We start from the raw sequence: 17,187 nt of genomic DNA, 5'->3' as shown, positions 1-17,187 counted from the left end.
CGGTATATCACGTGACTACAAAACGAAAAATGGCGACACATGTAAACATTTAGTGAGTGTTTGCACTACGTTATTCCTTTTGCAGAGTTTAAGCAAAGTATCTTATAATTGTGATTTCTACGTTTCTGATTAAAGTTAGACGATAAAAGGTAGAAAGACATTGAAAAAATGAGTAAGTCACAGAAAATTAGTAAGACTAAAGCGGTAGGAATGTCTCCGACTGTGGAACAAATAAATGCAGATGTGGTAACACAACTAGCAAATCAGTATTGGGCTCCACACAGCAGAGATCCTTGGCTAGAATTTGATTCAAAAGTAATTGAAAAAATATACGTTAACGAAATTTTAGGTTCGGGATTTGCTATACGTCGAATAATGCTGTTAGAGTTCAGCCAATATCTTGAGAATTATTTATGGCCTAACTATCATCCAGAAAAAGCATCTCATGCCCACATCATGTCAATTGTTATAATGGTGAATGAAAAGTTTAGAGAAAGAGTGCCAGCATGGTTGACATTCAAGAAGCAACCTGCACACTTTCCAGCATTTTTTTGTCAAGTTATGGAAAAAATATTGGATGAAGATGACAAAGTACTTCTGAAAGAACAGACTGCATTACTAGTATTTTTTATTCATTGTTTTAATAGTGTTGAAGTTGATCTGATTCGAGAGCAAATACAAAGACTTGTTTCACTGCCTATTTGGATAAATCTTCTTCCAGAAAGAAGAGAACATGAATTCAAAGCTTTACCTAAGTTAAAGAAGTTTTGGAATATTATAAAGAAAAATGATAGTAGACTTGATGAAAAGTCTTATCAAAAAGTTAATTATGAAAGAACATTTTTGGCAAAGCTTATCAATAAATATTTTGACTATCTTGACTTGATACCGACAAAAGAAAAAAATCCAAAACTAGACAAGGACACCCAAGTGAAAGTTCACTTCTGTGAAAGGTTTTTAGAACTCATGATAGACTTGGAAGCTTTAATGCCAACACGAAGGTTTTTTAACACAGTCATGGATGATTGCCATCTAGTTGTTAAATCTAAACTTTCTAACCTTGTTCAGAGAGAGGAAGGAAGATTGTTTAGCCAGCTTTTAGAAATGCTGAAGTTTTACTCTAGATTTGAAATCAATGATCAAACTGGTGAGGCTCTTACAGATCATGACATGATGCAAAATCACTATGATCTAATTACTGCATTGCAAAAAGCAGCATTTAAAAACTTTCCAGAATTAGTGAGGTTTTCATTATCTACTGTTGCAAGTGTAGATACAAGAAATTCATTGAAAAAACATTTTGAACCTTTAGAAAGTGAGAAGCTTCATGAGATTGCAGCTTTCCTTAAACTGTTACCAACACTAACTCCTGAAAAACAAAATAAAGCTGATAAAGATTTTCTTTTGGAGTTATTAATCTCACGGCATGAAAGACGATCTTCTCAACTGGAAGCATTGAATGAAATGCCTTTATATCCTACAGAATCTATCATTTGGGATGAAAATATTGTACCCTCAGAATACTTCTCTGGTGAAGGATGTTTAGCACTACCAAAACTTAATCTGCAGTTTTTGACTCTGCATGACTATTTGTTGCGAAATTTTCATCTTTTTAGACTTGAGTCAACATACGAAATTCGTCAAGATATAGAAGATAGCATCAGTAGATTAAATCCTTGGAAATCAGAAGATGGAAGTACAATATTTGGAGGTTGGGCAAGAATGGCTCAACCAATTGTAAACTTTGCTGTTGTAGAAGTTGGGAAACCTAACATTGGAGAAAAACAACCTTCTCGTGTAAGAGCAGATGTAACCATAAATCTTAACTTAAGAAAAGAGATAAAAGCAGAATGGGAAGCCCTTCGAAAGCATGATGTCTGTTTTCTTATAACTGTCAAGCCAGATTACCCTCCTGGTACCCATTATAATTATAGAGAGCCGTTTATACCTCAAGTTGGACTTACGCATGTTAGAGGCTGTGAAATAGAAGGCATGCTAGATCAGAGCGGCCGTGTAATAGAGGAAGGACCAGAACCGAAGCCTGACCTTCCTGGGGATACTCGTACCTTACGTGTGTGGTTGGACTGTAATCAGTATAGATTAGATATGGATCAAAGTAGTCACAACAGTGAAGATATTTATGAAAATTTTAATATAATCATTAGAAGAAAACCTAAAGAGAACAATTTTAAAGCTGTCCTGGAAACTATTAGAGACTTAATGAACACAGAATGTGTTGTTCCAGATTGGCTTCATGATATCATACTAGGATATGGTGATCCTGGAGCAGCTCACTATTCCAAAATGAAAAATGAACTCTCAATTTTAGATTTCAATGACACTTTTCTGGATATGGATCATCTTCGTGAGAGCTTTCCTCAAAATACAATTCAAGTGGATTGTGATGATCCCAGAAAGCTTGTCCCTCCGTTCAAAATCAAGTTATCCAATGCTGAGAAAAGCAGTAAGCGAGAACATGATAGTGATAATGTAAAGACTGACATGATGACAATAACAGTAATTCCTTATGTTCTTCCAAATCGTGGTCCTTACCCATTTGAACAACCTAAAAAAAAATCTTGTGAGATTTACCCCAACTCAAGTTGAGGCAATAAGGTCTGGAATGCAGCCTGGGTTAACCATGGTTGTAGGTCCTCCGGGTACGGGAAAAACTGATGTTGCTGTTCAGATAATTTCCAATTTGTATCACAATTTCCCTGAACAAAGAACCATGATTGTCACTCATTCTAACCAGGCTTTGAATCAGCTTTTTGAAAAGATTATAGCTCTCGACATTGATGAAAGACACCTTCTTCGTTTGGGTCATGGAGAAGAAGCATTGGAAACTGAGAAAGATTTCAGTAGGTATGGAAGAGTTAACTTTGTTCTGGCAAAACGACTAGATCTTCTTAAGGATGTTAGCCGACTGCAAGACAGTCTTGGTGTTATTGGGGACGTTTCGTATACCTGTGAAACGGCAGGCCATTTTTATCTTTATCAGGTTTTAGCACGTTGGGAAGAATTCCCTAAGTAAAGTGAAACCAGGGAAAGGTATAAAGGCACCTAAAGAGGAAATTTCAAAACTCTTTCCTTTCACAAAATTTTTTGATGATGCTCCGCAGCCATTATTTCATGGAAAGTCTTTTGAAGAAGACATGGAAGTAGCAGAGGGTTGTTTCCGTTACATTAGGAAGATTTTCACACAATTGGAAGAGTTTAGAGCGTTTGAATTGCTAAGGAGTGGCCTTGACCGATCCCGCTACCTTCTTGTAAAGGAAGCAAAAATTATTGCCATGACTTGCACACATGCAGCTCTTAAGAGAAGGGAGCTTGTTGAGTTGGGTTTTAAATATGATAACATTCTGATGGAAGAATCTGCACAGATATTAGAAATTGAAACTTTTATTCCACTTTTACTTCAGAACCCAGAGGATGGATTTAGTCGACTGAAACGCTGGATCATGATTGGTGATCATCATCAGTTGCCACCAGTTATAAAAAACATGGCTTTTCAGAAATACAGCAACATGGAACAGTCCTTGTTCACCAGGTTTGTACGTCTTGGAGTGCCCACAGTCGATTTGGATGCCCAAGGACGATCTAGGCCAAGCATATGTGAACTTTATAACTGGCGTTACAAAAACCTTGGCAATTTACCTCATGTCACCAATTGGCCAGAGTACAGAACTGCAAATCCAGGATTCTTTTTCGATTATCAGCTAGTTAATGTAGGAGATTTTAATGGTTTAGGAGAGTCAGAGCCAAATCCATACTTTTATCAGGTAGGTTAAGTTACAGAATTCTTCTGTTTATTGTTTTTGCATGCAGAAATTGTTGCAGTACCTTTTCAAAAACGGGTACACATGTTAATGTACTGTAAGCAGGTAACATTGCAACAAAACCCTGCTGTGTATTTTTTTCAAGAATATTTTTAATAATTTATCCATGGAACTTAAGTTAGAGAAAGCTGGATAGATATTTTTGTATTTTGTTATTCCTAATGTTGAAATAAATTTAAAATAAATTTTTGAATTCTATATTTGTTTCATTTCTCTTAGATAACACTGGATCATTTAACCCATCTGTGTCATCTGATTTTATACTATTACCCAATCTACACTGCTTATAGGAATCCCTTTTCTTACATCCAACTCTAGTACTCCTAGACTATCAAACAGATAGTTAACAGTAATATTGAAAAATTCTATATTGTTAACAGCAAAGATATTTTAATTCACTACATTTTTGTAAGATATTCCTACTTCTGTTTAGACCTCTGCATTAAATACTGTATGTTAATTAATGAGCAAATTTTAATTATTGTCTGTGTTGACAGTTTTATTTGACCAAAACTTAAGGATAACCACATTTTAATCAGTGTGTCTGTTTTTAGACTTAACTTTGTTCTTAAAACAAACTTTTCTCACTGTTTATTCTGCTCTAAAATATGCTGCACTCTCATGTACCTTGGTTAAAATGCCAAAATTCATGCAGATTGCAAAGGATCATTATGTGTGATGTTTCCAATACAATACAGTGTCAAAAGAATAATTATATCAAGTAACATTATTAAAAGTGCTTCCATTAATATTATGTTCTAATAAGTTTGTTACTGTGCCCAAGTAGTAGTAGATTAAATAAATATTGAGGAAATGGAAGGCATCTAAAGTTTTGCTAACTTCCATATTCCTCATAGCATCCATAATGCTATGCTGTAAAATGAGAAACTGTTAAATGTGAGTTAATTGAAATTCTTTCATTGTAAGCAAGCAGTTATTAAAAACCAAATAAAATAAGGTCACAATTTTCCAAAAAAGTGTAGTGTTAAAAAATGAAAAAAAAATTGCTACTACAATGGACACATTACTAGCTGAATGTCATTTAATCTTTCCTTACATATGAAATTTAAGGACAGTAAGGGATCTATCTGTCCATCTGGACCATTACATTTACTAATTTTTTAATATTCATGATATATTATCTAGATGAAAGAAAGGGTTTGAACTTGATGTTCATAATTTTGATAAAAAAATCTTTGATGAGAAAATCATGTTGATGGTGTGACAGAGAACTGTTAAATTAATAACTTTTAATCAACATAAGATCGAGTACCTCAGCAGTTAGTGTTTGGGCCTTTTTCCTGTTTGCATTAATGATATTAATAAGGGTAATATTACTAAAGTATGAACATGATAATAAACTCTTGGGTATTTCTAAATGCTGAGACACTGCAGAGACTTGAACAGCTGGTAGGTTCTTGTTATTTATAGAAAATGCTAGGTAATGCATTTGTGTTGTTATAATTTTGATCATATTTTTAATAATGCAAATAATAATAGCTGGTTACATATATAGGGACTTGTTCAATAGCACAACCAAAGAAAAGGGTGTTGATATAGTGACGGATAAGTTGAAGAAGCCAGTGAAAGAGTGATGTGTTACTAATGTTATAAAGTTAATAGTAATAAGATCTTATGAAGTACTTATAGGTATATTGATTACAAACCAACAAAAAAAATTACCTTTAAAGAAATTGCTAGTTAGGACTCACATGCATTAGAATTTCAGTCTCTTTCAGAAAGGATATTGAATTATTGGAAAGGGATCAGGGTAAGGCTACTATGATATAATTCCAATGGGAAGAGTCATTTTATGGGAATAATTTGAGATTTCCTATTTTCTCTTAAGAAAAGAAGGATAACAAGTGATCTTTTTGGTGTTTACAAGATTATCCAGAGCATCATTAGGATGATTGATTTTGATATATTCTGAAGATAATAAGGTGAATAGACACAAGCATAAAATATAGAAAAGATCAGCCATGTTACTTAAGACAGTTTTTTTTTTCTTTTAATGGAATGAACATCTGTCAGGAGTAGTAATAGTAGTGGATGTGGGCACTTCACAAGAGGTAAGATGGAGAATTTATCATTCTGATATGATACCTGACACTAGCCTTCCATTTTCTGCTTCTGTATAACTAGCAGCCTTCCATCAGTAGAAGCACAACACAACCCTTCTTCCAACCAGTACCCCCACATTTGAACTTATTAATCAGTTCTTGAATGACACTAGTACTATACGGACATGTTGGGTTTTGCTTGCAGCTTTGTTGATATTTTCCTTTCCACTACAGACTTCAGTCTTTCTTCACCATTTATTTAAATCTTTACATTTTGGAATTGTAAAAGCTTTTTTTTTCAGCTTTCATATTTTTTTCAAGAGCCTTTTTGGCTAATGTATTTTGGATCCCCACTCTATGGTAAGTGTTATTTGACCTCGTATACTTTTCTTTTGAAAAAAAATCTGTACTATCCATCATGTGACTATGCTCAATGTCAATTATGTTAAAGCCCTTCCTTCTGCTGATCTGGTGAATAATTCCAGATGCCACTTGGTGTTAGTTGTGTGCTTCTGTTCTGTAGTCTTCTATGCCTAAACAATTACATTGTAGGATTTGGTTGTGCATACAGTAAGGATGGGTGTTTTATAGACTGCCAGTAGTTCTCTCTAATGGCTTTTTTGCTTCATAAATATGTTCATTCCTAACTGTAATCTCGTGGACTAACATGGGTAGAGCAGACATAAGATTGCTGTCCATCTTTGATTCCCTGTGGCATTGAGACTTTTCCTACTGTAGATATGATTTAAACACTCTTCCATATCATAACTATATATCTATAACTGCAATTTGCTTCTCAGGTAAGACATTCCTTTTACCTGCCATCCTCCAGATATATGTTCTTAGTGGTGACTAGAAATATACCCCAGACTTATGTTCCCTTTTCCCCATTGCTGCCAGGTTTTGGACTGGAAATGTCATCCCACCAGGGCTTTTCACCTTCCTACTATCCATTCACTGTTGGTTCCCAGTGAATCTGGTGTTGTTTGTGCTGGAAATGTCCACAAGTGTAGACAGACTTTGGTATGGAAGGTTGTTTTTCTTACCAGTTCTAATTTTGAGGTGAAGAGGTACTGTTCCACATACTGCCTGGTGTTAAATGAAGCCAAACTACTGCTACTGTCTGTCATGCTCTAGCCACTTGGTTTCCAGGTGTATCATTACTTGTTCATGCATATTCTAGGATTCCTTCATGTTTTTCCACCTTTTATGTTTTTGACACAGACATAAAAGAGAGAAGAGTACACTTGGATCAGATATGATGCAGTCTCCTACTGGGGTATGATGTTTTCTGTTTTGGTTCCACACCTTTGTCTCTTTTCAGATGCTTCCTTAAGAGAAATCATTTTTCCACAAGATCTCCACCAGTTCAGTGTGGGATTAGAGCTATTTTATGATTGGACATAAGATATTGTATCAGAAGTTAGTATTTTCCTATGCTAAAAATGTATTTCCAATAGATACCTCTTATAGAATTTTCCACCTAGCCTCCTTACTTCTTGTGAGATATGGTGTATATCTTCTGATCAGTCTCAAAGTGATAAATGAGTACAACTGTGAAGGAGGGCCTTGTTTATGGTAGAAGTTGTTTTGTGTTCCTACTGGTAGAGGGCTGATGTATATATACAGAATTGTGAGATGGAAGTGTGTAGGCAAGCATTGAACATTTGAGTAGATTGAGGGCTGTACTAATGAATAAAATCTATTTTGGATGTAAATATATCAGAAACACATTTTCAGTGTAAGAAAATGTTAACTATTGAAAAAGAAGGGGGGTTACTGTTAATCAAGAGTAGGTGTCCAGAGACAACTTTGTGGATTAAATTTTCTCTTTGTTATGTTTAAATCGATGGGCCCTTTCACAGTTTAAGACCTTGCTGAAAAACAAATAATATTAAAATAAACTTTAATGTTTTTGTGTAATTACAGGTTTAAGCAGATGAACTCTCCATCTTTTCTAATTTATATAAATTTATAGAAATGTAACAAAGCATCTTCAATAAAATTGGAAACCTAAATTTTTTCCTTTTGGTCATGAAGAGATACAACTTTTTCAGTTGAAGATACTTTTAAGTTCAGTATAGGAATTATAAGTAATGAATTATATCAAAATATTCATTTTAAAAACCTGGTGTTTAATTAACATTTTTAACATTAACATTTCTCAGGCTACCATTTGTAGCTTATGTAAATTTGCTCACTATCATGTGCATAATGATTTACAAGTTTTGTATGGTGGGCTACTCAAAATATTGCTGGGTCATTCCATGTCAAATCATCCAGGGGGCTGCAGGTGACCCCCACAGAATGCCTTGAAAAAATTCACGTGCTCATCTACCCATATAATGAAAAATTGCCAAAGATTAGATCAATATCTCTAATACTTTCTGATTTACAGCCCTGTAAAATTAAAGTAATTTTTTGTTATTTTTGGGGAATTCATTTTCTGGCAACTTTGGCTGCTTAAAGCTGCGAGAGTAATGGTGGTAGAAGGCTGAAATTTGCTACACTGACCAAATTAATCTCACAGAATTCAAAAATGGTCTCAAACCAAGTTTATCTCTCTTAGGATTTTCATAGTGAGGCTGTAAAATCACCTGAAAACCCAAAATAGTAAAAAACATTGGTTTATGTAATTAGCCATAGCTCTAAGACTTAATATGATACGAAGTTGAATTTTGTTTTCAAATTTCGTATAACATATCAATTGATAAATCAGCAATTGTTGTAATTAAAAGTCTATTAGATCTCCTGTAAAAACATGTAGTTGCATGCAACTTATGATTTAGCTAAAAATAGCCCTACTTCAGGCCACAGTTTGACCATGTCACCAGTTTTTCAGCCTTTTCAGATTTTTACCATATATTCTTACATCTCTGAATATGATCTACAAAAACAATGGTGTTAAACCTACTTTTTATGTCAAATAAAGAATGTATGGTCAGAGGATACTTTACAAAATTATAACTCAAAAAGTAGGTTTAACACCATTGTTTTTGTAGATCATATTCAGAGATGTAAGAATATATGGTAAAAATCTGAAAAGGCTGAAAAACTGGTGACATGGTCAAACTGTGGCCTGAAGTAGGGCTATTTTTAGCTAAATCATAAGTTGCATGCAACTACATGTTTTTACAGGAGATCTAATAGACTTTTAATTACAACAATTGCTGATTTATCAATTGATATGTTATACGAAATTTGAAAACAAAATTCAACTTCGTATCATATTAAGTCTTAGAGCTATGGCTAATTACATAAACCAATGTTTTTTACGATTTTGGGTTTTCAGGTGATTTTACAGCCTCACTATGAAAATCCTAAGAGAGATAAACTTGGTTTGAGACCATTTTTGAATTCTGTGAGATTAATTTGGTCAGTGTAGCAAATTTCAGCCTTCTACCACCATTACTCTCGCAGCTTTAAGCAGCCAAAGTTGCCAGAAAATGAATTCCCCAAAAATAACAAAAAATTACTTTAATTTTACAGGGCTGTAAATCAGAAAGTATTAGAGATATTGATCTAATCTTTGGCAATTTTTCATTATATGGGTAGATGAGCACATGTGAATTTTTTCAAGGCATTCTGAAGGGGTCACCTGGAAAATTTTCCAAAATGTGGATGATTTGACATGGAACAACCTGCTTGCAAAATACTTGCATCATATGATGCCAAACATATTCTTCTATGCTAACAATGTGTGATGTCAATCACAGTTAAATTGTTACGAATAACTAGGAAATTCTCAAACTGTTCATTTTAAATTGTAATAAAATTACTTAACCCATTTTCTTGGCTATGACTACTCCTTATGCACTGTGACACTATATTATTGTTGAACCAATATAGCTATGAGAGAGTCTGCCATGATCTTAGAACAGTGCAAAAATTTTGAATTGTAAAGTTAAAGAGAACAGTTAGAGAAAATAACGAAGAAAATGTCTTATTTTTGAATAGGGTTTGCCATGAATGTTTTAGTACAACAGTAATGACTATTGTATGAATGACAAATTTTCACGTGGGTGATATTTAATACACTGCATGCTTATGTATAAAGTTGTTTGCGCCATCTTTATGACTCTGAATGATAATGGCACCATTTTAGACATGTTTTTTTCATGGGTTTACCCCTGATGCTGGACAGTGTCATCAGCAATGGTGACACTGTCCACCCTACTTGTGTCTTTAAATTTTTAAGGGCCATTGGTCTTTTTAATTCCATTTAAGTTGTTTTTTTCCAAATTCTGGTCATTGTTTTGTTTTAACTTGAGATCTTTTTACATGTTTTAATAATTTTACTTGTATTTTTTTACCAGTTGTTTGGCACAGATAGTCCAGTTGCTCTGTGTCAATAAATGACAATCAACCTAAAATTGTTCTCTGTTCTTGTTTCAGAACCTTGCAGAAGCAGAATATGTTGTAGCTGTTTTCATGTACATGCGTCTCATTGGTTATCCCTCAGAAAAAATTTCAATCCTCACAACATACAATGGCCAAAAACACTTGATACGTGATGTTGTTAACCAAAGGTGTGCCAACAACCCTCTGATTGGAAGGCCATCCAAAATAACCACGGTGGACAAGTACCAAGGTCAACAGAATGATTACATTCTCCTGTCTCTAGTTCGTACAAAAGCTGTGGGTCACCTTCGTGATGTTAGACGTCTCGTTGTTGCAATGTCTCGTGCGAGATTGGGACTATATATTTTTGCCCGTGTTTCTCTCTTTCAGGATTGTTTTGAACTCACTCCAACTCTGAACATTCTTATGCAGCGACCTTTGCAGTTGCATCTCTCTCAAGATGAACACTACCCCTCAACAAGACAAGCTGGAAGTTATCCAATTGGAGACCCCCTTATTATTCAGAGTATGCCTCACATGGCATCGTTTGTTTATGACTTTTACCAGCACAAGGTAAACATTATGAGAGAACAGGTGGCCATCAACTCATATGAAATTTCATCTCCTGGAACAAACCTTCAAGATCCACCAGAGAAACCAGTACCGCAGCATCCTGGAGCTGAAACAGACAGTGAAAATGAAGAAGACAGGAGTGAAAAATAGTTAACATTAATTGCTGTGTTTTTGTCTGCCATTTTACTGTTTAATACAAGGTGAATGTTTTAGTAAGAAAAGCACTTTTCATAATTTTTTGTCTCGGTGTCTGATTGTTACATGAAAAGCATAGGTACATACATCAGTTCACTTTTCCAACTTATATCAAAATTAAAGTTTTGATGAAACTTTTTTGATGAAATCATTTTTACAAAAGGTAAAAATATATATTGTTTTTTTGAAATATTTAATTACATTATTACACATCTTTAAGTTTCAGGTGTAATCTTCAGTGATGTTAGCATAAAAGCTAATTTATGAAGCTCAAGAAATATATATATTAATGCACTCTTAAAGCACAATAATGAGAAAGCATTTGGTGAGGTACTGATACATTATACATCAAAGTTTGAAGCTCTGAATTACTGAAGAATAATTATTTATGTAGCCACTGTACTCCATGTTTGGTGTATTTCACTAAAAACTATGGATAATGTATAGTATTCACTTCTTCCTGAAATCAACAAATTATTAAAAGCATTGTTTACGATAGTGAAGCAAGGCCAAATAATGATGATGTGATTTGTGACTTGTTCTTTCAAATTAAGATTTTGGTAGGTTTACCATCGGCAATTTCATCTAAAGTAAGAAAGAAAAGATATATGTTTATCACTCTTAGATAGCTTTATGCTCTGTTTTTTGAAAACTGGTATAAAATTTATGTTTGGTTACACAAAATAGTATTTATATGAGATTTAATCTTTATTTCACCTTATTTTCAAAATGCTTTCAGTTTTGTCACTGTATTTCAAAGTTTTAATTGTGACAGTTCATGGCATTTTCTCAGTAACTGTTGACCTATGGACCAGTGTTAAAAGTTAAGTGTTTCATACAGTACTGTATGATTAATTTGTTTTGTTTGTAAATATATGTTAGTTGTGCCCCTTCTTATCTTTATTATAGGTCTGTTGGGGCCATATGAGAGGAATAAATGTGTTTTCTTTTTTAAAATTAAAAACTGGAAATTAAAAGTTTTTTTGGACATCCTTTCAGTCAGTTTATGAAATACTTGTGTGCTTGTATAGAGTTTATGAACATGTTATTTAAATAATGCATTACACTTATGTCTTGTGAAATTTGAAAAAAAAAAAACTTTTGTAAAACTGAAAATATTACAAATTAGAAAAATTTTTGTAGAATGGATGGCAACTGCTGAAGACTTTCGAAATGTCATCCTCTACACTTGTGTCTCCACAACAGGCTGGTGTCGTCTATTCTACAAGTTTCATCATGAATACTCTGCCTAAACAATCTATCAAATTAGAAAAATATTTCTCTCTGAGTGTGTGCTAGACTTTGGAACTGTAGTGTGTTATAAGAGCAATGCTAAAATCCCACATTTTGATTACACTAGTTTAAAAGTTGGTGATGAATACTGTTGACTAGCTGCTCTCCCTCTAGTCTATCACTTCAGAATTAGGGATAGCAGCATGAGTAACCTTTGTTTAGTTTTGTATGAAGTTCCATAAAAGCAGGTTTATATGATGAACAGAGTTGAAATTGGCAGCAATTGTCCAGTACAGATTGACATTTGTGATTAAAGTATTGGAGAATTAATTTGAAAAGTAGCTTAGATGGAAAGGATGTCATTGTAATACAAACTAGGTAAATTATAAAGATTACCTGTTTATCGAAGAAGAAAATCCAAGTTTATTTCAAATACTAACGTGGTGTTGTATCAGTCTGTTAGAACCTCATGAAATGTTTTGTTTTTATTGCCTGGAGAAATCTAGATAAGAAACTTTTAAAGCTTTGTTATCTTGGTCAAGCACAACTTACTGGTTAGTGTACTAGACCGTGGATCTGAGGTTCTGTGGTTGTTGCAGTTATCACACACACACAAAAATTGTTCATTACGTTAGAATTATGAGTGTGTTTTAAGAGAAATTGTCAAATCCTACTTAATTTAGAATAGTCTGAGAGCTGACAGTAGATGGTGTTAACTAGCTGCCTTCCATCTATGACTTCAAAGTTAGAGATGGATTGTGCAATGGCCTTTGAATAACATTGTGTAAAATTCAATAAACAGGTCTTTTAATAATATTAACAAAAGCAAAATTTATCTGTAAAAACGGCTTGTTTGGGTTGAGAAAATATTTTACGTAGAGGAGCGAACAACGCTTCGACCTTCTTCGGTCATCGTCAGGTTCACAAAGAAAGAAAGAGGTAACTGACCGGAAGCTGACCACATGTTTGAAAGGGGTTGTGCAACTGAGTGTCGGAATGTAGAGGACGGTGTTAGATGTTTGAATATATAATTTTATTATTTTTAATATAGGTATAAAGGTGTTCCTTTGTATTGGTTTATTTTGGTTTTAAGTTGTATAAGTAAGGCTTCTTTAATTTTGCGTTTGTTTATGTTTGTTTCCTTATTTAGTATTTGAGTGTTTTCTATGGTTATGTTGTGTTTATTTGACTTGCAGTGTTCGAAAACGTGTGAAGGTGACATTTTATGTTCTTTGAATCTGGTTTCCATTTTTCTACTTGTTCCTCCAATAAGCCTTACTTATATAACAACTTAAATCCAAAATAAACCAATACAAAGGAACACCTTTACATCTATATTAAAAATAATATAAAATTATATACTCAAACATCTGTGCCCGCCCTCTACATTCCGACATTCAGTTACACAACCTCTTTCAAACATGTGGTCAGCTTCCGGTCACTTACCTCTTTCTTTCTTTGTGAACCTGACGATGACCGAAGAAGGTCGAAATGTTGTTTGCTCCTCTACGTAAAATATTTGCTCAACCCAAACGAGCCGTTTTTACATATATATTTCTCTACAAGTGGGTTTTCTCGACATCATTGAAAAGCAAAATTTGTAAAAATTATGAATGACATTAAACTTTTAAGTATTTCTACCTACAATGTGGATGTTGGAGTATTATAGAATGAATTGGATCTTTTGGTTAAAAATAGCAGGTAATTGCCCTTTAATAGTATTAAATGTAATATATGACGTTAGGATTACCATACATAGTTATTATGTTTGATACAGGTGGAAAGCAAAACTGAAGAAATAAAAAAAATCTATGAAGTCAGTGTTTTGTTGCCAATAATAAATCTTTATGGCGTTTTATAATAGACATACTAATAACAAGTTAACTCGATACACATAACTAGTGTTGTGTCATTTGGAATACTGTAAACAGTTTGATCTCCTTATCTTAAAAATGATATTGACTTATTGGAGAGGAGGGTTGATTAGAAAGAATTTAGAGATGCGGGGGTCATCATATGGGTATAGGATATGATCTCTTAACATATTTTTTCTTAAGGATGAAGGGTGGGAGCTTTTGTATGAAATATGTTGCTCTTGACGATAGTGGGTTGATGTTTCTATTTTTTGCTCAAGAGTTGGTGTGCAAATACAACAGTGATGGACTAAGTAGTTCCCTGTTGTCTGCCTGTATGTTCTGTCAAGAATTATTCACGTCTGCACAAAATGGTGACTGGAACTATATCATGCCACACTTTTAAGTGAGACGAAGACTTTCAACAGTGGTGTGTATCCCATAGTTCAACACTTACCTACATCAAAGAGTATTCAAAGTGGTATGCAGAGCGGAGTCAATTTTGAACTCACAGTATCTTGTTACCTCTTAAGATTGGTTTACCTCATTCCGAAGAGTGGACACGAAATCAAAGTAATACAGGTTTCTATGACGGAGAAGTTGGATTACTATATCTTTACAACTATTAAATAAGAATGACGTAACTATCTCCAGAACACTCGCACGAACATGTATTTAAATACACATCATTATATAGTCACTGGAAATGTGGGAGACAATGAACTGTTTCCCACCTAATCATGAAAAAGGAACTTTGCCTTCCACTTTTAACGACAAATGAGGGAATTTCTTAAACGAAACCATTAACAACGTTTGCTTGGAATTTGTGGTAACTTTAAGCATGTCCATTTTTACATTTTTAATTTGTCACTTCCAAAACAAATGTCAATGAAATTATAGTCTCCTGGAGAAGTTGTGGGTTACATCACACATACACATTTTAAAAGATTGATATTGCACAATTCTTTGTAGCCAGGACATTATACAATGGACACCTGGGAATTAGTTTAGATGTTTAGAAAAGTTGAAGCGAAAAACATCTGCAGTTAACATGACTTCTATTACAAATTTATTGACCTATTGGTTTATAGCGCTTGCCCTTAAAGTACTAGCAAAAATGTTGTTCCGCGGATTTTTTTTTTTTTTTTTTGTCATAGACTAAGTGATGAGTTCTATTATTGAACAAAAGGACTTCTGGAAGAGACTAATGAAAGATATGAATTGTCTCTGATTTTGAATTTCAAATTGAAGAAATTAAGAATAATGGAAAAACAAACAATTATATGGCTAACGTAATTTTTATCACAAATTTTAAATTTATTATTTTTATTTTATTTGAGACGTGTAGAATAGTTGCAATGAATTCAAAACGCATTGATATAAGTGAGCTGTTAACAATTACAGTAATTAAATACGATAAGACCTGAGAAAAATTTTCCTTGATAAAATCCATTATATGATAAATCTTTTCTAATTGTTACAGATTTCGTTTTTAAAACGAAAATACTAGTTTCTCATATTTACGTTTATGGTTTAAAGAAGACATTTATAAAATTACTGCCACTTGTTACTGTAATGAAACAATGGTTTGTTCTTCTGTATATCTTTCTATGTATGTGGGCTAAATAATAAATACAATGGTGCCCTCTGTTATGCTAACGCACAACAAGGTCTCAATGCCAGAAATGGTCATTGAGGCTTATGAAATGTGGCGTCATCTATTGAATGGAAACACACAAATTTCATAAAATATTCACATTTTGGGTATTCAAGATTCAGAAAATTTGAAAAATAACCGAGGTATGTGCAACACACCATTTGAAATAAAGGTACTCTCCTCACAACAAGAACATGACTTTCACTAGACTGTACATGAGGGTTTGATTATATCAATACTGATGTAAGTTTTTAGTACTAAAACTAGAATTAAAAAAAATATTTTTCAATAAAGAGCAGCACTTAAAATATAAAAATATTACAGTTTGTATCGGTAAATTTTTTATTCAATAAGTATGACTGAACACTTTTTACCATGCAGCACTTCGCAGAAAAAATACTTTTTGAAATAAAATGTTCCTTACTTTACAGTTTTTATAATAAGGTATAAATACTGCGATTATTAATTAATAGTTCAAACAATCATTTCTAGGGTAGGTTTTCTGCTAGTATTATCAACGTTGTAAAATATTTGTAGTCTTATTAAATATATGCATTGCAAAATATATTTTCTCATATATATACTGTTATTTCTCTGAGCATTTTTTCAGGATTTTCATATTACTTTAAGCATGTTTTTCTTCTAATTTTTAGTCATAAATTTAAAGTATTTGTTTGTTTTAATTTATGGGTAATTATAAACATATGAAAGTGTTGATGAGAAGTTACCTTTCAATAGTCGATGTGGATCGTAATTTTAAAAGATCGAGTTAGGTTTTAACGACTTGTTTTTAAAGGTATTTTATAAGAAAAAGGTCACTAAATTAACAGTGAAAAATAGTGCTGACAAAGTAAAACTTTTCAGTAATAATTATTTTCACGCTGAAGTGGTAATGATGATAAAAATATTTGCCATTTGTTGCAAGTCGTAATTTAAATACTTTTGAAGTTGTGTGACATATTTTTGTTTGTTTTTAACAACTTTCAACGTCGTGACAAAGGTAAATTATAAACAAATTATATCGAATTATTAGGAATTTTATCCAAATGCAATTATAATACGAATATATATTCTTTTTTTAATGTGGTTATTTTATGGGACAATGTTTAAAAATTTCTTGTAGGTGTCCTTGTATTTATTTACCATCATTGTTAACACGATATGGTAAGTTTGTTTCCTACCTTAATTTAGGGAAGTTGCACGTGACAAGAGGTCGTTCTACTTAGTTGTTTGGACTATGTGCTACTATAGATGGTACATGGACAGCTACCAAGACTGCATCAATACACTGGGCTGTACTTCTCAATATAAACAACAAGGCTATACCTCCCTTTAACGTTAAGTCAGTATTATCTCTGATTTGACATACTAACAATTGTGAGATATTGAAACAAAGTTAAATTTGTATATGCAAAAACGGCTCGTTTGGGTTG

General features: G+C 33.2%; 1 protein-coding gene across 1 annotated transcript; it reads left to right on the top strand.

Moving 5' to 3' along the window:
• The first annotated feature begins 15 nt into the window (after positions 1–15).
• LOC143243062 (RNA helicase aquarius) lies at positions 16–11,975 on the top strand. The gene is given in 4 exon segments (XM_076486798.1): positions 16–2,568; positions 2,570–3,028; positions 3,030–3,782; positions 10,298–11,975. Coding segments are annotated over 4 exon segments (4,281 nt in total). The 5' UTR covers positions 16–168; the 3' UTR covers positions 10,967–11,975.
• Positions 11,976–17,187: the final 5,212 nt, after the last annotated feature.

The sequence above is a fragment of the Tachypleus tridentatus genome, chromosome 2 (assembly GCF_004210375.1).
Source record: "Tachypleus tridentatus isolate NWPU-2018 chromosome 2, ASM421037v1, whole genome shotgun sequence".
In the NCBI taxonomy this organism is placed as follows: Eukaryota; Metazoa; Arthropoda; class Merostomata; order Xiphosura; family Limulidae; genus Tachypleus; species Tachypleus tridentatus.
The sequence above is the reverse complement of the archived record's forward strand: the minus strand, read 5'-3'. Positions and strand labels throughout refer to the sequence as shown.